The sequence below is a fragment of the Eubalaena glacialis genome, chromosome 3 (genome assembly GCF_028564815.1).
Source record: "Eubalaena glacialis isolate mEubGla1 chromosome 3, mEubGla1.1.hap2.+ XY, whole genome shotgun sequence".
Taxonomy (NCBI): domain Eukaryota; kingdom Metazoa; phylum Chordata; class Mammalia; order Artiodactyla; family Balaenidae; genus Eubalaena; species Eubalaena glacialis.
The window spans coordinates 27,842,181-27,867,582 of NC_083718.1; the positions used below are offsets into that span (position 1 = coordinate 27,842,181).

General features: G+C 34.1%; 1 protein-coding gene across 1 annotated transcript in view; it reads right to left on the minus strand.

Annotated features, from left to right (window-relative positions):
• Positions 1 to 25,402, minus strand: part of CATSPERE (catsper channel auxiliary subunit epsilon) — a 268,765-nt gene that overhangs the window by 225,160 nt on the left and 18,203 nt on the right. Inside the window, exons 3-4 of the mRNA XM_061185394.1 lie at positions 6,149 to 6,222; positions 5,801 to 5,870 (exon numbers count right to left, since the gene is read on the minus strand). Of these exons, the coding sequence (XP_061041377.1) occupies positions 5,801 to 5,870; positions 6,149 to 6,222 (144 nt within the window). The remainder of the gene's footprint in view (positions 1 to 5,800; positions 5,871 to 6,148; positions 6,223 to 25,402) is intronic.

The following is a 25,402-nucleotide window of genomic DNA, read 5'->3' on the forward strand; positions in this document are numbered from 1 at the left end:
GAATTATAGTGTTCCTAGAAGAAGAAGAGAAAGAGAAAGGGTCTGAGAAAATATCTGAAGAGATTAGAGTCAAAAACTTCCTTAAGATGGGAAAAGAAATAGCTACCCAAGTCCAGGAATTGCAGAGTCCCTACAGGATAAACCCAAGGAGAAACACACCAAGATGCATATTAATCAAACTAAGAAAAATTAAATTCAAAGAAAAAGTATTAAAAGCAGCAAGGGAGAAGCAACAAATAGCATACAAGGGAATCCCCATAAGGTTATCAGCTGATTTTACAGCAGAAAGTCTGCAGACCAGAAGGGAGTGGCAGGATATATTTAAAGTGATGAAAGGGAAAAACCTACAACCAAGATTACCCCACCCAGCAAGGATCTCATTCAGATTCAACAGAGAAATCAAAAGCTTTACAGATAATCAAAGCTAAGAGAATTCAGCACTACCAAACAAGCTTTACAACAAATGCTAAAGAAACTTCTCTAGGCAGGAAACACAAGAGAAGAAAAAGACCCACAAAAACAAATGCAAAACAACTAAGAATATGGTAATAGGAACATACATATCGATAATTACCTTGAATGTAAATGGATTAAATGCTCCAACCAAAAGACCCAGACTGGCTGAATGGATACAAAAACAAGACACATGTATATGCTGTCTACAAGAGACCCACTTCAGACCTAGGGACACATACAGACTGAAAGTGAGGGGATGGAAAAAGATATTCCATGCAAATGAAAATCGAAAGAAAGCTGGAGTGGCAATACTCATATCAGATAAAATAGACTTTAAAATAAAGACTGTTACAAGAAACAGGGAAGGACACTACATAATGATCAAGGGATCAATCCAAGAAAAAGATATAACAATTATAAATATTTATGCACCCATCATAGGAGCACCTCAATACATAAGGCAAATGCTAACAGCCATAAAAGGGGAAATCAACAGCAACACAATAATAGTGGGGACTTTAACATCCCACTTACACCAATGGACAGATCATCCAAACAAAATAAATAAGGAAACACAAGCTTTAAATGACACAATAGACCAGATAGATTTCATTGATATTTATAGGACATTCCACCCAAAAGCAGCAGAATACACTTTCGCCTCAAGTGTATACGGAACATTCTCCAGGATAGATCACATCTTAGCTCACAAATCAAGCCTCGGTAAATTTACGACAATTGAAATTATATCAAGCATCCTTTCCGACCACAGCTCTACGAGATTAGAAATCAATTACAGTAAAAAAACTGTAAAAAACATAAACACATGGAGGTTAAACAGTACGCTACTAAATAACCAAGAAACCACTGAAGAAATCAAAGAGGAAATTAAAAAATACATAGAAACAATGACAGGGAAAACACAATGACCTAAAACTTATGGAATGCAGCAAAAGCAGTTCTAAGAGGGACGTTTATAGCAATTCAATCTCACCTCAGGAAACAAGAAAAATCTCAAATAAACAATCTAACCTTACACCTAAAGCAACTAGAGAAGAAGAAGAAGAACAACAAAAAAACTCCCGAAGTTAGTAGAAGGAAAGAAATCATAAAGATCAGAGCAGAAATAAATGAAATAGAAATGAAGAAAACAATAGCAAAGATCAACAAAACTAAAAGTTGGTTCTTCGAGACGATAAACAAAATTGATAAACCTAGCCAGACTCATCAAGAAAAAAAAGGGAGAGGATTCAAATCAATAAAATTAGAAATGAAAAAAGAGAAATTACAACTGACAGCACAGAAATACAAAGGAGCATAAGAGACTACTACAAGCAACTATATGTGAAGAAAATGGACAACTTGGAAGAAATGGACAAATTCTTAGACAGGTACAAACTTTCAAGACTGAACCAGGAAGAAATAGAAAATATAAACAGACCAATCACAAATAGTGAAATTGAAACTGTAATTAAAAATCTTCCAACAAACAAAAATCCAGGACCAGATGGCTTCACAGGACAATTCTATCAAACATTTAGAGAAGAGCTAACACCTATCTTTCTGAAACTCTTCCAAAAGATTGCAGACAGAGTAACACTCCCAAACTCATTCTATGAGGCCACCCTGATACCAAAACCAGATAAAGATGTCACAAAAAAAGAAAATTACAGACCAATATCACTGATGAACATGGACTCAAAAATCCTCAACAAAATACTAGCAAACAGAATCCAACAACATATTACAAAGATCATACACCATGATCAAGTGGGAATTATCCCAGGGATGCAAGGATTCTTCAGTATATGCAAATCAATCAATGTGATACACCATATTAACAAATTAAGCAATTAAATTACTAATAATAAAATAAAATTTAATTAAAAAATTAAATTTAATAATTAAATTATTGTCTGAATAGATGCAGGAAAAGCTTCTGACAAAATTCAACACCCATTTATGATAAAAACTCTGCAGAAAGTAGGCATAGAGGGAACCTACCTCAACATAAAAGGCCATATATGACAAACCCACAAAAAACATCATTCTCAATGGTGAAAAACTAAAACCATTTCCTCTAAGATCAGGAAAAAGACAAGGGTTCCCATTCTCACCACTATTATTCAACATAGTTTTGGAAGTTCTAGCCACGGCAGTCAGAGAAGAAAAAGAAATAAAAGGAATCCAAATCGTAAAAGAAGAAGTAAAATTGTCACTGTTTGCAGATGACATGATAGTATACATAGAAAATCCTAAAAATGCTACCAGAAAACTACTAGAGCCAATCAATGAATCTGGTAAAGTAGCAGGATACAAAATTAATGTACAGAAATCTCTTGCATTCCTATACACTAACAACGAAAAATCTGAAAGAGAAATTAAGGAAACAATCCCAGTTACCATTACAACAAAAAGAATAAAATACCTAGGAATAAACCTACCTAAGGAGGCAAACGACCTGTACTCAGAAAACTATGAAACACTGATGAAAGAAATCAAAGATGACACAAACGTATGGAGAGACATACCATGTTCTTGGATTGGAAGAATCAACATTGTGAAAATGACTGTACCACCCAAAGCAATCTACAGATTCAATGCAATCCCTATCAAATTAGCAATGTCATTTTTCACAGAATTAGAACAAAAAATTTTACAATTTATATGGAAACACAAAAGACCCTGAATTAGCTAAAACAATTTTGAGAAAGAAAAACAGAGCTGGAGGAATCAGACTCCCTGACTTCATACTCTACTACAAAGCTACAGTCATCAAAAGAGTATGGTACCGGCACAAAAACAGAAATATAGATCAATGGAACAAACAGAAAGCCCAGAGATAAACCCATGCACCTGTGGTCACCTAAGCTACAACAAAGGAGGCAAGAATACACAATGGAAAAAAGACAGTCTCTTCAATAAGTGGTGTTGGGAAAACAGGACAGCTACATGTGAAAGAATGAAATTAGAATACTCCCTAACACCATACACAAAAATGAACTCAAAATGGATTAAAGACCTAAATGTAAGACTGGACACTATAAAACTCTTAGAAGAAAACATAGGCAAAACCCTCTTTGACATAAATCATGGCAAGATCTTTTTTGACCCACCTCCTAGAGAAATGGAAATAAAAACAAAAATAAACAAATGAGACCTAATGAAACTTAAAAGCTTCTGCACAGCAAAGGAAACCATAAACAAGATGAAATGACAACCCTCTGAATGGGAGAAAATATTTGCAAAGGAAGCAACGGATAAAGGATTAATCTCAAAAATATACAAACAGCTCATGCAGCTCAATATCAAAAAAACAAACAACCCAATCAAAAAATGGGTGGAAGATATAAATAGACATTTCTCCAAAGAAGACATACAGATGGCCAAGAGGCATGTGAAAAGATGCTCAACATCACTATTTACTAGGGAAATGCAAATCAAAAGTACAATGAGGTACTGGTCAGAATGTGCATCATCGAAAAATCTACAAACAGTAAATGCTGGAGAGGGTGTGGAGAAAAGGGAACCCTCTTGCACTGTTGGTGGGAATGTAAATTGATACAGCCACTATGGAGAACAGTATGGAGGTCCCTTAAAAAACTAAAAATAGAACTACCGTATGACCCAGCAATCCCACTACTGGGCATATACCCTGACAAAACCATAATTCAAAAAGAGTCCGTACCACAATGTTCATTGCAGCACTATTTACAATAGCCAGGACGTGGAAGCAACCTAAGTGTCCATCGACAGATGAATGGATAAAGAAGATGTGGTACATATATACAATGGACTATTACTCAGCCATAAAAAGGAACGAAATTGGGTCATTTGTAGAGATGTGGATGGACCTAGAGCCTGTCATACAGAGTGAAGTAAGGCAGAAAGAGAAAAACAAATATATATTAATGCATATATGTGGAATCTAGAAAAATGGTACAGATGAACCTATTTGTAGGGCAGGAATAGAGACGGAGACGTAGAGCACGCACATGTGGACACAGGGGAGAAGAGGGGGTGGGATGAACTGGGAGATTTAGATTGACATATATACACTACCATGTGTAAAACAGATAGCTAGTGGAAACCTTCTGTATAGCACAGGGAGCTCAGCTCGGTGCTCTGTGATGACCTAGTTGGGTAGGATGGGTGGGAGGGAGGTCCAAGAGGGAGGGGATATATGTATCCATATAGCTGATTCCCTTCGTCATACAGCAGAAACTAACACAACATTGTAAAGCAATTATATTCCAATAAAAAATTCCTTATTATTATTATTATTATTTTTGTTGACTAGAGAGGATTCAACATCACTCATTTATTCGCATTCATATAGCTTTCCTGAATTGAAGAAAATGTAGTGGAATACAAATAAATCTGCTAGAAATGGCTCTTTAATTGTTGATATTGTCATAGGAGTATATGATCTGAGATCCACTTATCTGGGAGTACTGTTATCACTAAGGTGGTAACTGGGGCTTTAATATATTTATTAATAAAAAAGCTAATGTAAAAATCATACATGGTGATCTCCTCTTATCCACGGGGGATATATTCCAAGACCTCCAGTGGATGGTTGAAACTGCAGATAGTACCAAACCAGCCCTATATATACTGTTTTTTCCTGTACATACATACCTATGATAAAATTTAATTTGTAAATTAAGCACAGTAAGAGATTAACAACAATAATAATAAAGTAAAATAATTATATCAATATGATCTTTTTTCTTTCCTTATTTAGTCAAAAACTTTCACCTTTTCACTTAAAGGAAGCACTTAATTGCTTCTCTTTGGCATATCTGAATTGCCAGAATCACTGTTCTTACAATTTTGGGGGCATTATTGAGTAAAATAAGGGTTACCTTCACACAAGGTTATCACAAAAATAGATCTGATAACTGGGACAGCTACTAAGTAACTAATGGGTAGGATATGCTAGACAAAGGAATGATTCATGTCCCAGGCAGGATGGAGCGGGACGGCATGATAATTCATCATGCTACTCAGAACAACTGCAATTTAAAGCTTGTGAATTGTTTATTTCTGGAATTTCCCATTTAAATTTTTTGGACCACAGTTGACCATGGGTAACTGAAAGCACAGAATGTGTAACCATGGATAAGTGGGGAACTACTGTATCAGTTCATAACATAATTTGCTATGAGATACATCTAAAAATTAATGATATATTGACAATAATTTAAAAATACCTCTTATAGTTACAAGTCAACTATTTAAAACAGGTTAAATTAAGTTAAAACATCAAAAATAAGGCAAAATAAAATGTAACAGGGATGATTATTTAAGATTTACTAATTTATCATTAAAATCAACTTACTGGGCCCGTAACAATTGGTTTTATAATCTGAATACCAGGAGAAGAACAACGTAGTTCTGTCTTGGGTGATCTAGCATTTAAAAACAATGGGAAAGGAGAAATAAGTATAGATGCATATGAGATTCCCCTACTACTTTTTAAGCCTAAAAACTTCCATTCTTTGCTAATAAGAAAAATAAAGAAATATAGCAATAGTTTACTTCTCTCCTATTTTCAAAGTGATTTTGTCTTTCTTTTCACATCTATTAATGAAAAGAAATTTACATTAAACCACAGCCTTGAATCTGAACGTCCACACTATATGAATGGTTTTTACGCATACACTGAGTTTCACAGCAAATATCTTACCTTTTATTTTTTATAGAACAAGTTCCTGGCACACTCCACTCAGAAAATAATGTTCCTTCATACTCTAACTTAATCTGGAAAAGAAAGTAAAATAGCTCAAACAAAAATCTGCTCTAAAATTTTTTATCTCAGTGTTTAGATGTAGGGCTCAATTTTCTGAGTCATTATTTAAAGAGAGAATAACTAAAATTCAATCCCTTTGAAATTGTACAAGTAAAGGAAAAATAACAACTTTTATAGGACACTTTAATAGTCTCCCCCCAACTATAAGATTTTTATTTTATTTTACTTCAAAACTAATATATTAAGTGTCTAGAAGGTGACACTTAAGGTGATACAATCATCATAACTTTCTTCAGTCGCATTTTCTTTATTTCCTTATTTCTACTTTTTTTCCTGCTTCCACATTCTTTCATTTATAAGCTCTTTCTTCCTGGAAGTATGCTCATACACTTTCTAACATTATCAGTCTTAGTCTCAACACTGGTCATCCTCTTCAGCCAGAGTTGGAGCCCAATTTCACCTCCTAATATTGTTACATATAATTATGTACATATACATATATATACAGTTTTATGTATATATATAAATATTGTTTCATTGGTTTTACTTGAATGGGGATTATAATACCAGCTATCTCATATATTTGATGTTATAGGATTAATGACAGTGTATAAGAAAATAAAAGAGAAAAGTTCACCAGAAGCTATGATACAACCCTGTGGTATATAAAGCAAAATTTGATAGAATTACTAGAAGATATTTTAAAAGTCACAAATATAGTGGTAGACTTTAACACACTTTTTTCAAGCCATAGATTAAACCTGAAAAAAAGGTAGTTACAGTTGACCCTTGAACAACTCAGGGGTTAGGGGCACTGACACTCCACACAGTGGAAAATCTGCCTATAGTTTATAGTTAGCCTTTTATAGATGCAGTTCTTCAGTATCTGTGGTTTCACATCCACAGGTTCAATCAACCTTGGATTGTGTAGTACTTTAGTATTTACTATTGAAAAAAATCTTTGTATAAGTGGAACAGTTCAGCTCAAACCTATGTTGTTCAAGAGTCAACTCTGTGTGTGTGTATTTCTAAAATTAACCAATACAAAATATATTCTTTTCAATCTCACATAGAACATTTACCAAAATTGACCACATTTACAAAGGAAGTGTTAGCCAATCTCAAAGTACTATTATCACACATACTGTGCCTTTGATATTAATGAAATAAAATAATTAGAATTTCTCATAAAGTTAATCAGAAAATATTTTTAGGATATTTGTAATCTTTAAAAAAAACTACTTCTGAATGATTCATGGAGTAAAGCAGAAATCACAATGAAAATCATACAATATTTATGAATAAACAATAAAAGCAGTTGATGTTATCAAAATCTGTAGGAGGTAAACAGGCCCTAAAGGAAATTTATAGCCTTAAATATATATAAAAGAAATAAGGTAGTTTGAAAGTGAATAAACTCAGTTTTCAGTATAAGATGCTAATAAAATAACCACAGAGAAAACCCAAAAAAGTAAAAAGAAGGATACAAGAAAGAAGAAAAATTGGAATTTACAAAAGGAAACAAATTGGGACAGATTAGTGGTGATGTAATGTTTTAATTTACTCAAATTTCCTTATAAACACGGAGAGAACAATTAGTATAGCATCAAAAAAACACTGGACAACATCAACAATAAAACTCAGTGACAAGGTATCCCTCAAAATCCCAAAATAAAATTGGGTTGAGACAGACCAGTTAAAACTACCAGACTCATGTGATATCAGCAAGAAAGCAAAAGAAAGCAAGTATGATAGGCCTTAGAAGAAAACACCTCAGTCAATGATAGGTATTCAGTGGCAACCATGGCAGGACAATTTGAGAATAGCAACTCTAACCAGAGGGATTTTTACACTTTTCAATTTCTAAGTAAGTGCAAGAGGTCTCTGATAACGTCGAAAGGGCAGGAGGAACTGGGACCTATCCTGGGCATATATCTGGAGAAAAACATGGTGCAAAAGGATACGTGCACCCCAATGTTCATAGCAGCACTATTTACAATAGCCAAGACATGGAAGCAACCTAAATGTCCATCGGCAGAGGAATGGATAAAGAAGACGTGGTACATATATACAATGGAATATTATTCAGTCATTAAAAAGAATGAAATACTGTCATTTGCAGCAACATGGATGGACCTAGAGATTGTCATACTGAGTGAAGTAACTCAGACAGAAAAAGAGAAACATCATATGATATCACTTATATGTAGAATCTAAAAAGAAATGATACAAATGAACTTATTTACAAAACAGAAACAGACTCACAGACTTAGAGAATGAACTTATGGTTACCAGGGGGGGAGGGAATGGGGGAAGGGCTAGTTAGGGAGTTTGGGATTGACATGTACACACTGCTATGTTTAAAATGGATAACCAACAAGGACAGGGAACTCTGCTCAATGTTATGTGGAAGCCTGGATGGGAGGGGAGTTTGGGGGAGAATGTGTAAACCCATCTAACATTGTTCAAAATAGAGTAGTAGTGTCAAGGGCCACTAGCAAGTCTCCTTCAGACATCCAAGGACTGGAAAATTACTGAAGACAAAAAGTTACAGATTCTCAGAAAAACCACATCCTATAGAAGCACAGCCAGCTCAGATACAACTGTGGACCAAAGTAGATATGAACCCACCCCCTCTTTCCTGCACCTTGCCCTTTGAAGCCCAATAAACGACTTGAACCCCCACCTTCAGTGCTGATGCCACTCTATGCGTCTAGCCCCTTTCCTCCCTTGGAAAGTGAATAAAAAAGTTCTTTTCTTCCCTTGTTAATACTTCTGTGAATTCTTTCACAACCTGTATCGGCTCACCTAACAGAATGGATACATGTATATGTATGGCTGAGTCACTTTGCTGTGCACGTGAAACTATCACAACATTGGTAACCAGCTATATTCCAATATAAAATAAAAAGTTTAAAAAAACAAACAAAAAATGAAATCAATGAGCCAAAGACACCTTCCAGGACAAAGATCCATAATGAAGAAAGATACAGGAAAAAGAATACCAACTGAGCTGGAAAGGGACAATAAGAACAAAGGAAAGAGAAACTACAGATAAATGAGGGAGCGAAACAGAACCTGGAAATCTCAGAAAGTATTAGCCTTATTTTTGGACACTCTACAAAACAACACAAGAGGTAACTCTAAAGGTTAGAAAAGTTATTTTAACCCACCACTCCATCCTTAAAGAGCAGGAAAATTAATTTCATGATTTAAAAAAAAATGAGCAATAGAAAGAGGATCACGGTAAAATCACACACAGTTATAATAAGAAAAAGTAGAGAGTAAGAAACAGAATAACATCTCTGTAAGACCATACTCCATATATATATATATATATATATATATATATATATATATATACACACACACACACACACACACATACATATATATTTTGGTCATGCCGCACGGCTTGCGGGATCTTACTTCCCTGACCAGGGATTGAACCCATGCCCCCTGCAGTGGAAATACAGAGTCCTAACCACTGGACCACCAGGGAATTCCCCTCAATAAATAAATTAAAGCTGTAACGTAATGTGAGGGTTAGTTTTATGCGTCAATTTGGCTAGATTATAGTACCCAGTTATTTAATCAAATGCTAATATAGGTTTTTCTATGAAGGTATTTTATAGATGTGGTTTATATCTACAATCAGTTGACTTTAAATAAAACAGAACACCTTTGATAATGTGGGTGGAGTCCCTTTCGATCAGTTGGAAGCCTTCAGAGCAAAAACTAAGGTTTCCTGGAGAAGAAATTCTGCTTCAAGACTACAGCATTAATTCTTCCTTGAGTTTCCAGGCTCCGGCCTGACCTATCAGACTTGCCAGTCCCACAATCACATGAACCAATTTCTTAAAATAAATCTCTTAATATAAACATGTATAAATTCTATTGGTTCTGTTTCTCTGGAGAGTTATGACTGATATACCAATTATTTCAAAATGAGGCAAAATGAATAAGAAAGTGATAGAAATTATGAAAGAAAAATATGAATCAGAATTTAAAACTCATAAATTTAAAACTCATAAGCTAGAGCTCAGGAAAAAGTAGAAATAAAGAAAAAGTCAATTTAGAAATGAACTAAATTAGAAGCAAAATTGTGAATAAGCCTAATAAATAAGGTTTTGAGATAAATAGAAGGTTTTCTAAAAAAAAGAGATGAAAAGTGACTCAAGAATAAGTGACAAATATTAAAGATAGGCAAAGAATATCCAATATATACACAGTTGTGAAGAAGAAAACGTAAGTGATTGAGACAGAACAATAACATTAAGATTAACAACAACTCAAGAATAATATGTGAAAAAAATAACTTGAAACAATGTATTGAAAGGGTGCAACTCATACCTAGGAAAAGCAATTAAGAATGATTTTTTAAAAGACCAACCCAGGACCTATATTAATAAAAGCATTGAACCTGATAAGAAACCCTTTGGGGATCCTGACAAAAAGAACAAGTTATTTACAAGGGAAAGAATATCAGATTTCCAGTAGACTTTTCAGGTGTAACACTTTATGTCAGAGACAACAAAGTAACATCTGTAAAAAGATATAAAAATATTAGCCAATAACTTTTAATATCCAGATACACCAACTTTTAGATAAAAGTTCACAGATAAGGTCTTATGACTCAAGAAATATTGCTCTTATGAGCCCTTCCTGAGGAAACTACTAGAAAAAGAGAAGTTCAGACCACCAAAATGACTGCAGAGACATCAACATAAGGACTGATGTTAAGTATTAAATAGGAATTATTCTGTAGAAATATGTCTACATGGTGGCTATTAAAAATGAATATAGTTGCTAATGACTATACTCTGACAATGTGTCAAAACATGAGTGCTAGGTGAATTATGGTTAGTCCAGGTTAACAGTGGCCAAATAAGTTCAAGTCTCTCCACACATTTCCCAAAAAAAGTACACAGATCAACAAATAAAACCAAGAAAATTCTACATTACAGCATACCTAGAAGACAAAGTACAATACAAACTTCAAGAAACCTGTAAGTAAAAGAAAAAACAACAATTTTTAGCACAGCTCTCACTCAAGCCCCTGTCATAATCCTTTATGGAGAGTAAAAGAGCTTCTGAAAAACTGCAGAAAACAGAAAAGACATGAACAGAAGTTTAAGATTGAATTTAAATCACCCACAGAAAGAGAAAGTACACTCTAAGTGCAAAAAATACTGCAAAAAGACTCCTGGAAGATCAGAGCACTGATTATGAGGAAGAGACTTAAAAGTGTGTGAGAGCTGAGGTGGGAGCCTCAGAAAGGCATCACTTTTGGAGCGAAGAAGATAAAGGAAAGGAGGAACACCCTTTGGAAAGTGAGTGGTGAAGGGAAAGAGAAGCAAGGGGGAGAAATTTAGGATATTACAAGCTAATAAAAAAACCTCAAAGTAAATACAACACCCCCAATAAGAATCCATCAATTAAAGAAACTGCACATTGCTACAATGAGATAAAAAAGTAAACTTTAACTAGAGATCTTTTAAACTAATCCAGACTGCCAACCTATCCATGAAATTCATAAATATAAGCAGTCTTTATCTATACAAAACTACTATAAGAGAATAGAAAATGAAAATAAAAGCATTTCAGTTAATAAAACTGCCTTCAAAAAACCAAACACAAAGCAGAAGAAAACTGCAAACTAACATCCTAAACTGAATTAAATATCCTCAAACAAGTATTTGATGATGATAAGAAAAATCGTGAATTATAAATTTACAAACAAGGAACAGAAATGAACCACAAGTAGAAATAAGAGTTGACAACTAGGAATGAAACAGATGATTATAAAGGAAATGAAGACTAAATTAAAAGATAATGATGGGAGATTACATTTAAATAAAAATTGAATAAAAGGCATTGAAGAAAGACAGAAAAACAACCAAGAAAATATAAGTGAAATAAGTAAAGAACCAGAGAGAAAATGATTGAAGTGGAAAGCAGACAGAAAAAAAAAAAAAAAATCCAGCATCTGTATAATTGGAGTCCGTGAAGTTGAAAAGCAAAATAATGGGAAAATAACTAATATTTATATTCGGTTTGTCTTTTTATTACTGAATTATAATAGTTCTTCATATATTCTAGACACAGGTCCCTTATCAGATACTTAATTTGCAAAAATTTTCTCCCATTCTGTGGATTGTCTTTTCACTTTCTTGATGGTGTCCTTAGAAACACTATAGTTTTTAATTTTGATGATGTCCAATTTATCTTTTTTCTTTTGTTCCTTGTGCTTTTGGTGTCATATCTAAACTATTGCCTAATCCAAGGTCATGAAGATTTTTCCATATGATTTTTTTCTATGAGTTTTATAGTTTTAGCTCTTATACTTAGTTCTTCTATCCATGTTGAACTAACTTTTGGATATGGTCTGAGGTAGGAGGCCACCTTCATTCTTTTTCATGTGGATACCTCATTGTCCCAGCACTACTTGTTGAAAATACTATTCTTTTTCCATGGCACTTTCTTGAAGTAATTGTGAAAAATCAATGAAGTTTTAATTTCTGGACTCTTCTATTCCACTAATCTATTTTCCTATCCTTATGCCTATCTGACACTGTCTCAATTACTGCAGCTTTGTAGTAACTTTAGAAGTCAGGAACTGTGAGTCTTCCAACAACAAGTCTTCTTGTTCTTTTTCAAAACGTTTTGCCTATTCTGATTCTCTTGAATTTCCAGGTGAAATTTCATACAAAATTACAATCAGTTGGTAGTTTTAATAGTTTTCTTTTTAATGGATTCCTTAGAGCTTTCTATTTAGAAGGTCATGTCATATACAAATAGAGGTAGTTTGTTTCTTCCTTTCTGGTGTGTATGTCTTTTATTTCATTTTCTTGTCTTAATGCTTTAAATGTGGACATGGTGTTTATATTTTTAAAATTTAAGAGTCATTATCTTTACATACACATTGAAATGTTTATAAATAAAATATGTCTGGGATAGTTTCAAAATAATAAAGGAGGGGATAAAGTAGGTAGTAGAGTCAATGAAACAAGATTGGTCATGAGTTGGTACTACTGAAGCTGGCTGATGGGTATATAAGGACTTATTAAGTATAATAAAATAATTTCTATATTTTATATATGTTAAAATTATGCTAACCTCTATACTTTTGTGTATGTTTAAGTTTTTCCATAATAAAAAGTTTTTAAAATGTGAGTTTAAAACAGAGAACAAGTTCTGTGGCAATTACCAAACTTATATACAAACCTCTCTAATGATGTATAAAAATTGGTATAGTCAAGTGGCTTCAGAATGTTTCAAAAATGCTTACCAACTTCCAATATTTTAGGTTATTTGGGGTTATTAAACAACAAAAAAAATGAAATCCCACTTAAATTCACATAGAGTGGAGAGAGATTTTTTTGATATAATTGACATGTAACATTATATTAGTTTCAGGCATTCAGTATAATGATTTGATATTTCTATACATTGTGAAATGACCACAAGAATAAGTCTAGTTAACATCCATCACCAAATATAGTTTAAATTTTTTCTTTTGATGAGAACTTTTAAGATCTACTCTCTAAGCAACTTACAAATATGCAATACAGTATTGCTAACTATAGTCACCATGCTGTACATTACATTCCCATGACTTACTTATCTTATAACAAAGTTTGTACCTTTTGACCCCCTCCACTAATTTCACACTCCCCCATGCCCCAACTCTGGCAACCACCACTTTGTTCTCTGTATATATGAGTTTTTTTTTTTAAATTGATTCCACACGTAAGTGAAATCATATGGCATTTGTCTTTCTCTGACTTATTTCACTTATCATAATGCCCTCAAAGTCATAAATGTCAACATTTCATTATTTTATGGCGGAACAGTATTTCATTGTGTATATACACCACATTTTCTTTATCAATTCATCGATAAGACATTGAATTGATGAGATACTTAGGTTGCTTCCATATCTTGGCTATTGGAAATAATACTACAATGGACATAGAGGCATAAATTGAATATCTTTCCAAGTTAGTACTTTCATTTCCTTTGGATAAATACCCAGAATGGAATGACTGGATCATATGGTAGTTCTGTTTTTAATTTTTTGAGAACCCTCCATAATGTTTTTCCATACTAGCTGCACCAATTTGCATTCCCAACATCGCACAAGAGTTCTCTTTTCTCCACATCCTTGACAACACTTGTTATTTCTTGGCTTTCTGATAATAGCCATTCTAACAGGTGCAAGGTGATATCTCACTGTGGTTTTGATTTGCATTTCCCTGATGGTTAGTGATGTTGAGCACCTTTTCATGTACCTATTGGCCTTCTGTACGTCTTTGGAAAAACGTATATTCAGATCCTCTGCCCACTTTTAAAATCAAATTGTTTGTTATTTTTCCCCTGTTGAGTTGTATGAGTTCTTTATATATTTTCTATATTAACCCCTTATCAGATATATGATTTGCCTTTGAGCTGTTCCCTTTTCATTTTGTTGATGGTTTCCTTTTCTGTGCAGAAGGTTTTTGGTTTGATATAGTCCCATTTGTTTATTTTTGTTGCCTTTGCTTTTGGTGTCAAATCAAAAAAATCATCACCAAGACTGATGTCAAGGAGCTTACTGCCTATGTTTTCTTCTAATAATTTTATTGTTTCAGGCCTTACCTTCAAGTCTTTAATCCATTTTAAGCTAATTTTTGTGTATGGTGTAAGACAGTATTCCAGTTTCATTCTTTGCATGTGGCTGTCCAGTTTTCCCAACACCATTTATTAAAGAGATTTTTCTTTCTCCCTTTTATAAACTTGGATACTTTGTTGTAAATTAATTGGCCATATATGTATGGGTTATTTCTGGGCTCTTTATACTGTTCCATTGATCTATATGTGTTTTTTTGCCTATACCATACTGTTTTTATTACTATGGCTTTGTAATATAGTTTGAAATCAGGGAATGTGATGCCTCTAGCTTTATTCTTCTCTCTTAAGATTGCTTTGGCTGTTTGGAGTCTTTTATGGTTCCACACAAATTTTACAATTGTTTGCTCTATTTATGTGAAAAATGCAAATGGAATTTTGATAGGAATGTCATTTAAATGTAGATTGCTTTGGGCAGTTTGGACATTTGAACAATATTAATTATTCCAGTCCATGAGCACAGAACATCTTTCCATTTATTTGTGTCTTATCCAATTTCTTTAAGACATTATCATATCTTATAGTTTTCAGTGTACAGATCTTTCACGTCTTTGGTTAAATTTAGTCCTAGGTATTTTATTCTTTTTGATGCAATTCTAAACAGGATTGTTTTCTTAATTTCTTTTCCTGATATTTCATTATTAGTGAACAGAAACACAACACATTTTGAATATTGATTTTTTTATCCTGTAATGTTACTGAACTCGTTTATAAGTTCTAACAGATTTCTGGTGGAGTTGTTAGGATTTTCTATATATAATATCATGTCATCTGCAAATAGTGACAATTTTCATCCTTTGCAATTTGGATTTCTTTTTTTTTTTTTCCATGTCTGATTGCTGAGGCTAGGACTTCCAATACTCTGTTGAATAAAAGTGGAAAGAGTGGGCATCTTGTTTCTGATCTTAGAGGAAAAGCTTTCAGCATTTCACTAAGTATGAATGAAAGGGGTTTAGCTGTGGGTTTGTCATTTATGGCCTTTATTAGGTTGAGGTCCATTCCCTCTCTGCACACTTTGTTAGGGTTTTTTTTTTATATCATAAATGGATGTTGAATTTTTTCAAAAGCTTTTCTGCATTTGAGATGATCATATGATATCTATCCATCATTTTGTTAATGTGGTATATCACACTGACTGATTTGCTGTTTAACCATCCTTCCATCCCTGAAACTGAGTTCCCCTGCCAAGTTTATGATTAACCTCTCTATCTAAAACGTCATTCCCGGGCTTCCCTGGTGGCGCAGTGGTTAAGAATCTGCCTGCCAATTCAGGGGACATGGGTTTGAGCCCTGGTCTGGGAAGATCCCATACGCCACGGAGCAACTAAGCCCGTGTGCCACAACTACTGAGCCTGCGCTCTAGAGCCCACAAGCCACAACTACTGAGCCCGCATGCCACAACTACTGAAGCCCGTGCACCTAGAGCCCGTGCTCCTCAACAAGAGAAGCCACCTCAATGAGAAGCCTGCACACCACAACGAAGAGTAGCCCCTGCTCACCACAACTAGAGAAAGCCCACGTGCAGCAACAAAGGCCCAACTCAGCCAAAGATAAATAAATAAAATAAATTTATAAAAAAAATAAAAATAAAAATAAAACGTCATTCCCTGTCTTACCCCACACCTTGATTGAAGAGTAACAAAGAAAAGGGGGATTGAAACTAAGCAATGCCCAGATGGGCCTTTCTCGGTAACAGACCCCCTACATGCTCCCCATCCCTCACTTAAAGAAAAATTTCAGTCTCCTGAAATTTCCCTGAGTTGCAAAGTCTGGCTCAAGGATTAATGATCAGAGGAGTGAGATCAGGCAGAGACAAAGAACAGCATTCAGGCAAGAGAACTGGTAACAACTTAAACAATAGGTCAGCCATATAGCAGAGTCACAGGACTTTTAGCTCCTCCCTGAAGGACACAGAAAGTAATGTCTGACACACATTCCTAAGTTGTTTTTACAGAAACCAGCCTCCCACCAGATGAAAACTGCTGACCACAAGCACATAGACCCCCAAACTGGTTAAAACCAGGTTGATGATTGAAATTCCTGAAACATTACCCTGTTACCTCACCATCAACCAATCAGAGAACTGCGCACAAGCTGATCATGCACCCTGTGACCCTCTTCCTCACACTGTCTTAAAAAACCCTTCCCTGAAAGCCATTGGGGAGTTTGGGTCTTTTGAGCATGAGCTGCCCATTCTCTTTGCTTGGTGTCCTACAGTAAACTCTGTACATTCCTTCACCACAACCCGGTGTCAGTAGATTGGCTTTGCTGTGTGTCAGGCAAGTGGGCCCAAGTTAGGTTTGGTAAAATCCCTAGAATAAATCCTACTTGATCATGATGTACGATCTTTTTAATGTACCGTTGAATTTGCTAATATTTTATACTGCTTGCTAATATAATGTACTGTTGATCTGCTAATATTTTGTTGATAATTTTTGCATCTTTGTTCATTAGGGATATTGGCCTGTCATTTTCTTTTCTCATGGCATCCTTGTATGGTTTTGGTACGGGGGTAATGCTAGCCTTGTAAAAAGAGTGCGGAAGTATTTCTTCCTCTTCTATGTATTGGAACAGTTTGAGAAGGATTACTATTAATTCCTCCTTGAATGTTTTGTAAAATTCACCAGTGAGCCATCTGGTCCTGGACTTTGGTTTGTTGGGATGTTTTGATTATTGATTTAATCTCCTCACAATTAGTTTGTTCAGATTTTGTATTTCTTTATGATTCAGCCCTGGAGGTTTGTATGTGTCTAGGCATTTATACTTTTAGGTTGTTAAATATGTTGACATGTAATTGTTCATAGTAGTCTCTTATGATTCTTTGTATTTCTGTGGCTATCAGTTGTAATGTCTCTTTTGTTTCCAATTGTATTTCTTTGACTCCTCCCTTTTAGTCTGCTGAGTCTAGCTAAAGGTTTGTCAATTTTGTTTATCTTTTGAAAGAACCAGCTCTTAGTTTCATTGATTTTTCTATTGTTATTTTAGTCTTTATTTCATTTATTTCTGCTATGATCTTTGCTGTTTCCTTCCTTCTACTAACTTTGGGCTTCATTTATTCTTCTTTTCTAGTTCCATGAGGTGTAATGTTATGTTGTTTGAGAATTTTCTTGTTGTTTTTTATATATATATATATATGCATTTAAGTTTTGAATCTACCTCTTAGAACTGCTTTTGCTGCATCCTGTAAGTATTGATATGTTGCATTTCCATTTTCATTTGTGTCAAGGTATGTTTAGAGTTCTCTTTTCTTCTTTGACCCATTGGTTGTTCAGTAGCATATTGTTTAATCCCCATATATTTGTGAATTTTCCAGTTTTCTTCTTGGCATTGATTTCTAGTTTCATACCATTGTAGTCAAAAAATGATGCTTGATATGATACCAATCTTCTTAAATTTTAAGACTTATTCTGTGGACTAACATATGACCTATCCTGGAGAATGTTCCATGTGCACTTGAGAAAAATGTTTATTCTGTTTCTTTTGGATGAGAAGTTCTGTATATATCTGTTAAGTACATCTGGTATAATGTGCCATGTAATCTTGATGTTTCCTTATTGATTCTCTGTTTGAATGATCTATTCATTGATAAAGGTGGGGTATTAAAGTTTCCTATTATTATATTACTATTTCTCCCTTTGGGGTCTGTTAATTTTTGCTTTATATATTCAGATGTGCCTATGTTATGTATATAAATATTTACAAATGTTTAAATAGTCTTGTTGGATTGACCCCTTTATCATTGTCTTTGCCTCTTATTACAGTCTTTATCTTAAAATATATTTTATCTGATACAAATATAGCTAATCCTGCTTACTTTTGGTTTCCATTTGCATGGAATATCTTTTTCCATCCCTTAAGTTTCAGTCTGTGTGTGTCCTTACTTACAAAGAGTCACTCTTAGACAGCATATAGGTTGGTTTTATCTTTTTATCCATTCAGCCACTCCATGTCTTTTGATTGGAGCATTTAGCCCATTTACATCTAAAATAATTATTGATAGGTATGTATTTATTACAATTCTGTTAATCATTTTCTGGCTGTTTTGTTCTTCTACATTCCTTTCTTCTTCTCTGCTCTCTTTTTGTAGTTTAGTGACTTTTTTAGTGGTTTGCTTGATCCTTTCCTTTATCTTGTGTGTATCTACTGTAAGTTTTTGTTTTGTGGTTACCATAAGGCTTACATATAAAAACTTACAACAGTCTATTTTAAGTTGATAACAATTTAAGTTTTATGACAGTCTAAAGCTCTATATTTTTATTCCCCCACCCCCACATTTTATGATTTTGATGTCACATTTTACATATTTTTATCCTGTGTGTCCCTTAGTGTAGTTCTAGTTTTTACTACTTTTGTCTTTTAACATTCATACTACCTTTATAAGTGATTAATCCACTACCTGCACTATATATTTACCTTTCCAGTGAGATTTTTTTCTTTCAAATATTTTCTTGTTACTAATTAGCACCCTTTCTTTTCAGCTTAAAGAAGTCCCTTTAATATTCCTTGTAAGGCACGTTTAGTAACGATTAACTCCTTTAGCATCTGCTTGTCTGGAAAACTATCCTTCCTTCAATTCTGAATAACAACTTTGCCAGGTAGACCATTCTAGCTTGGAAGATTTTTTCTTTCAGCACTGTAAATATATGGTGCCAGTCCTTTCTGGTTTGCAGTTTCTGCTGAAAAATCTGCTGATGGTCTTATGAGTGTTTCCTTTTACATAACAAGTTGCTTTTCTCTTGATGATTTTAAGATTTTTCTCTTTGTCTTTAACTTTTGACATTTTAATTATAATGTGTTTTTGTGTGGGTCTCCTTGGGTTTATCTCAGTTGGAATTCGCTGGGATTCCTAGATCTGGATGTCTGTGTCCTTCCCCAAGTTAAGGTAGTTTTCAGTCATTATTTCTTCAAAAAGTTTTCTGCCCCTTTCTCTCTCTCTTCTCCCACTGGACCCAACAAATGTGAATGTTAGCCCACTTGATGTTGTCCTAAAAGTCCCTTAAGCTTTTTTTTTTTTTTTTACATTCTTTTTTCTTTTTGCTGCTCTGATTGGGTGAGTTCCACTGACCTGTCTTCAAGTTCTCTCATCACTTCTTCCACTTCATCTGATCTGCTACTGAACTCCTCTATTGTATGTTTCAGTTCAGTTACTTCAGCTCTGTGACTTCTATTTGGTACTTTCTTATATTTTCTACTTCTTTGTTGTTGTGGTCATGGTGTTCATTTATTCTTCTCTTGAGTTCAGTGCTCATTTTTATGACCATTACTTAATTTTTTTGAAGGATTTAAAAAAATTTTTTTATTGACATATAGTTGATTTACATTGTTGTGTTAATTTCTGCTGTAGGTCAAAGTGATTGTTATACATATATATATATATATTCTTTTCATATTCTTTCCCAATATGGTTTATCACAAGATATTGAATATAGTTTCCCTGTGCTATACAATAGGACCTTGTTGTTTATCCACCCTATATATAATAGTTTGCATCTGCTAATCCCAAATTTCCAATCCATCCCTCCCCCACCTGCCCTCCCCCTCGGCAACCACAAGTTTGTTCTCTATGTCTGTAAGTCTGTTTCTGTTTTGTAGATATATTCACTTGTGTAGCATTTTAGTTTCCACATATAAGTGATATCATATGGTATTTGTCTTTCTCTTTCTGATATATTTCGCTTAGTATGATAATCTCTAGGTACACCCATGTTGCTGTAAATGGCATTATTTCATTCTTCTTTATAGCTGAGTAATATTCCATTGGCGATATATATATATATATATATATATATATATATATATATATATATATATATATATATATATCTCACATCTTCTTTATCCATTCATCTGTTGATGGACATTTAGGTTGTTTCCATGTCTTGACTTTGTAAATAGTGCTGCTATGAACACAGTGGTGAGTGTATCTTTTCGAATTATAGTTTTGTCTGCAAATATGCCCAGGAGTAGGATTGCTGAATCATATGGAAACTCTATTTTTGTCTTTTGAGAAATCTCCATACTGTTTTCCATAGTGGCTGCACCAATTTACATTCCCATCAACAATGTAGGAGGGTTCCCTTTTTTCCACACCCTCTACAACATTTATTATTTGTATGCTTTTTATTGATGGCCATTCAGACTGGTGTGAGGTAGTACATCATTGCAGTTTTGATTTGTATCTCTCTAATAATTAGTGATGATGAGCATCCTTTCATGTGCTTATTGGCCATCTGTATGTCCTCTTTGGAGAAATGTCTATTTAGCTCTTCTGCCCATTTTTTGATTGGGTTGTTTGTTGTAATTGAATTCTATGAGCTGTTTGTATATTTTAGAAATTAAGCCCTTGTCAGTCACATCCTTTGCAAATATTTTCTCCCAGTCTGGAGATTGTCTTTTCATTTTGTTTATGGTTTCCTTTGCTGTACAAAGCTTGTAAGTTCCATTAGGTTCCATTTGTTTATTTTTGCTTTTATTTCTATTGTGTTGGGAGACTGACTTAAGAAAACATTCGTACAATTTATGTCAGAGAATGTTTTGCCCAAGTTCTTTTCTAGGAGTTTTATGCTGTCATGTCTTATATTTAAGTCTTTAAGCCATTTTGAATTTATTTTTGTGTATGGTGTGAGGGTGTGTTCTAACTTCACTGATTTGCATGTGGCTGTCCAACTTTCCCAATACCACTTACTGAAGAGACTGTCTTTTCCCCTTTGTATATTCTTGCCTTTTTGTCGAAGATTAATTGACCATAGGTGTGTGGGTTTATTTCTGGGCTCTCTATTTTGTTCCATTGATCCACAAGTCTGTTTTTGTGTCAATATCATACTCTTTTGATTACCGTAGCTTTGTAGTACTGTCTGAAGTCTGGGAGGGTTATGCCTTGTGCTTTGTTCTTTTTCCTCATGATTGCTTTGGCAATTCTGGGACTATTATGGTTCCATATAAATTTTAGGATTATTTGTTCTAGCTCTGGGAAAGATGTCACTGGTAATTTGATAGGGATTGAATCAAATCTGTAGATTGCTTTGGGTAGTATGACCATTTCAACAATATAAATTCTTCCCATCCAAAAGCATGGGATATCTTTCCATTTCTTTGAATCATCATCAATTAGCTTTACAAGTGTTTTGTAGTTCTCAGCATATAAGTCTCTCATCTTCCTGGTGAGGTTTATTCCTAAGTATTTTATTTTTCTGATGTGCTTTTAAAGGGGATTGCTTGTTCACATTCCCTTTCTGATATTTCATTGTTAGTATAAAGAAATGCAACTGATTTCTGCATGTTAATCTTGTATCCTGCTACCTTGATGAATTTATCAGTTCTAGTAGTTTTTGTGTGGAGTCTTTAGGGGTTTCTATATATAGTATCATATCTGCATGATGACAATTTTACCTCTTCCCTATCAATTTGAATAGCTTTTATTTCTTTTCCTTGTCTGACTGCTGTGACTAGGACTTCCAATACTATATTGAGTAGAAATGGTGAGAGTGGGCATCTTTGTCTTGTTACAGATTTTAGTGGGAAGGCTTTCAGCTTTTCACCATTGAGTATTATATTGGCTGTGGGTTTGTTATAAATAGCTTTTATTATGTTGAGATATGTTCCCTCTATACTCACTTTTGTACGGGTTTTTATCATGAATGGATGTTGAATTTTATCAAATGCTTGTTCTGCATCTACTGAGATGATCATTCGGTTTTTGTCTTTTCTTTTGTTGATGTGTTATGTCACATTGATTGATTTGTGTATGTTGAACCATACTTGTGACCCTGGGATGAATCCAAGTTGGTCATGGTGTATGATCTTTTTTATGTGTTGTTAGATTCAGTTTGCTAATATTTTGTTGAAAATTTTTGCATCTATATTCGTCAAAGATATTGGCCTGTAATTTTCTTTTTTGGTAGTCTTTGGTTTTCGTATCAGGGTGATGGTGGCTTCATAGAATGTCTTTGGGAGTCTTCCTTCCTCTTTGATCTTTTGGAAGACTTTGAGGACTGGTATAAGTTCTTTGTATGTTTGGTAGAATTTGCCTGTGAAGCCATCTGGTCCTGGACTTCTGTTTGTAGGGAGTTTTTTCTATTTCACTTCTAGTGATCTGTTCAAGTTATCCATTTCTTCTTGATTCAGTTTTGGTGGGTTGTATGTTTCTAGAAATTTGTCCATTTCTTCTAGGTTGTCAAACTTGTTGGCATACAATTGTTCATAGTATTCTCTTTTTTGTCTTTCTGTGGTATCCATTGTGATTTCTCCTCTTTCATTTCTTATTTTGTTTACTTGGGTCTTCTCTCTTCATGGTGAGCCTGGCCAGAGTTTTGTCTATTTTGTTTACCCTTTGAAAGAACAAGCTCTTGGTTTTATTGATTTTTTTCTATTTTTTTAATCTCTATTTATTTCCTTTCTGATCTTTATTTTCTCCTTCCTTCTGCTGACTTTAGGTTTTGTTTGTTATTATTTTTCTAATTCTCTTAGGTGGTGTGTTAGGTTATTTGAGATTTTTCTTGTTTCTTAAAGAAGGCCTGCATCACTATGAACTTCCCTTGAAGAACTGCTTTTCCTGCATCCCATAGGTTTTGTATGGTGGTGTTTTCACTGTCATTTGCCTCAATGTATTTTTAAATTTCTTCTTTGATTTCACTGTTGACCCACTGGTCTTTTACTAGCAGGTTGTTTAGTCTCCATGTAATTGTATTTTTCTCATTTATTTTTCTGTGGTTGATTTCTAGTTTTATGCCATTGTGGTCAGAAAAGATGCTTGAAACAATTTCTATACTTTTAAATTTGTTGAAGTTTGTTTTGTGCCCTAGTATGTGGTCAATCCTAGAGAATGTTCCATGTGCACTTGAAAAAAAATGTGTATTCTGCTTTTTTTGGATGTAATGTCCTGAAAATATCAATTAAGTCAAACTGTTCTATTATATCATTTAGGATCTCTGTTGCCTTATTGATTTTCTGTCTCAAAGATATGTCCACTGATGTGAGTGGGGTGTTAACATCTCCTACTTTATTGTATTCCTGTCAATTTCTCCCTTTGTCTGTTAGTATTTGTTTTATGTATTTGGGTACTCCTATACTGGGTGCATATATGTTGACAAGTATAATATCCTCTCCTTGTATTGGTCCTTTTAACATTATATAGTGTTCCTCTTTATCTTTCTTTATAGCCTTTGTTTTAACGTTTATTTTGTCTGATATGAGTATTGCAACCCCCACTTTCTTGTCATTTCTTTTTCCATGAAATATCTTTTTCCATCCCCTCACTTTCAATCTATATGTGTCCTTTGCCCTAAAGTGGGTCTCTTGTAGGCAGCATATTGTAGGCTTTTTTTTTTTTTTACCCAATCTGCCACTCTGTGTCTTCTGACTGAAACATTTAGTCCATTGACATTTAAGGTAATTATTGATAGATATGTATTTATTGCCATCTTAATCCTTATTTTCCCATTGATTCTATATTTCTTCTTTGCCCCTTTTTCTTTTTGTTTTTCCTTTTGTCATTTGTTGATTTTCATTTGTATTATGCTTGTGTTCTCTTCTTTTTGGTTTTTCTGAATCTATCGTTTCTGATTTGTGTTGAACCTGTTTTTCAAGTATGTTAACCCCTTCCTATATCCACTTGCTTTAGACTGGTAGTCATATAGCCTCAAACACATTCTAGAAAGAAAAATTAAATTTTTACTCTCCTCCCCTCATTTTATGATTTTTGATGTCCTCTTTTACATTTTCATGTTCATCTGTTTGCTGTTCATTGTGGTTATCATCACTTTCACAGAAGCTTTTAAAATTTTTTAAAAATCTGCATACTGGCTTAAGTGACTTACTTTCCAATTGTGACTTTATCTTTCCTATTGATTCTTACTTCTTTTCTATTTAGAGAAGAACTTTCAATATTTCCTTTAGGATACATTTAGTATTGCTGTATTCTTTTAGTTTTTGCTTCTCTCAGAAATTCTTTTTTTTTTAACATCTTTACTGGAGTATAATTGCTTTACAGTGGTGTGTTAGTTTCTGCTTTATAACAAAGTGAATCAGTTATACATATACATATGTTCCCACATCTCTTCCCTCTTGGGTCTCCCTCCCTCCCACCCCTCTGGGTGGTCACAAAGCACCGAGCTGATTTCCCTGTGCTATGCGGCTGCTTCCCACTAGCTATCTATTTTACGTTTGGTAGTGTATATATGTCCATGCCACTCTCTCACTCTGTCACAGCTTACACTTCCCCCTCCCCATATTCTCAAGTCCATTCTCTAGAAGGTCTGTGTCTTTATTCCCATCATGCCCCTTGGTTCTTCATGATCTTTTTTTTCCCCTTAGATTCCATATATATGTGTTAGCATACGGTATTTGTTTTTCTCTTTCTGACTTACTTCACTCTGTATGACACACTCTAGGTCCATCCACCTCACTACAAATAACTCAATTTCGTTTTGTTTTATGGCTGAGTAATATTCCATAGTATATATGTGCCACATCTTCTTTATCCATTCATCTGTTGATGGACACTTAGCTTGCTTCCATGTCCTG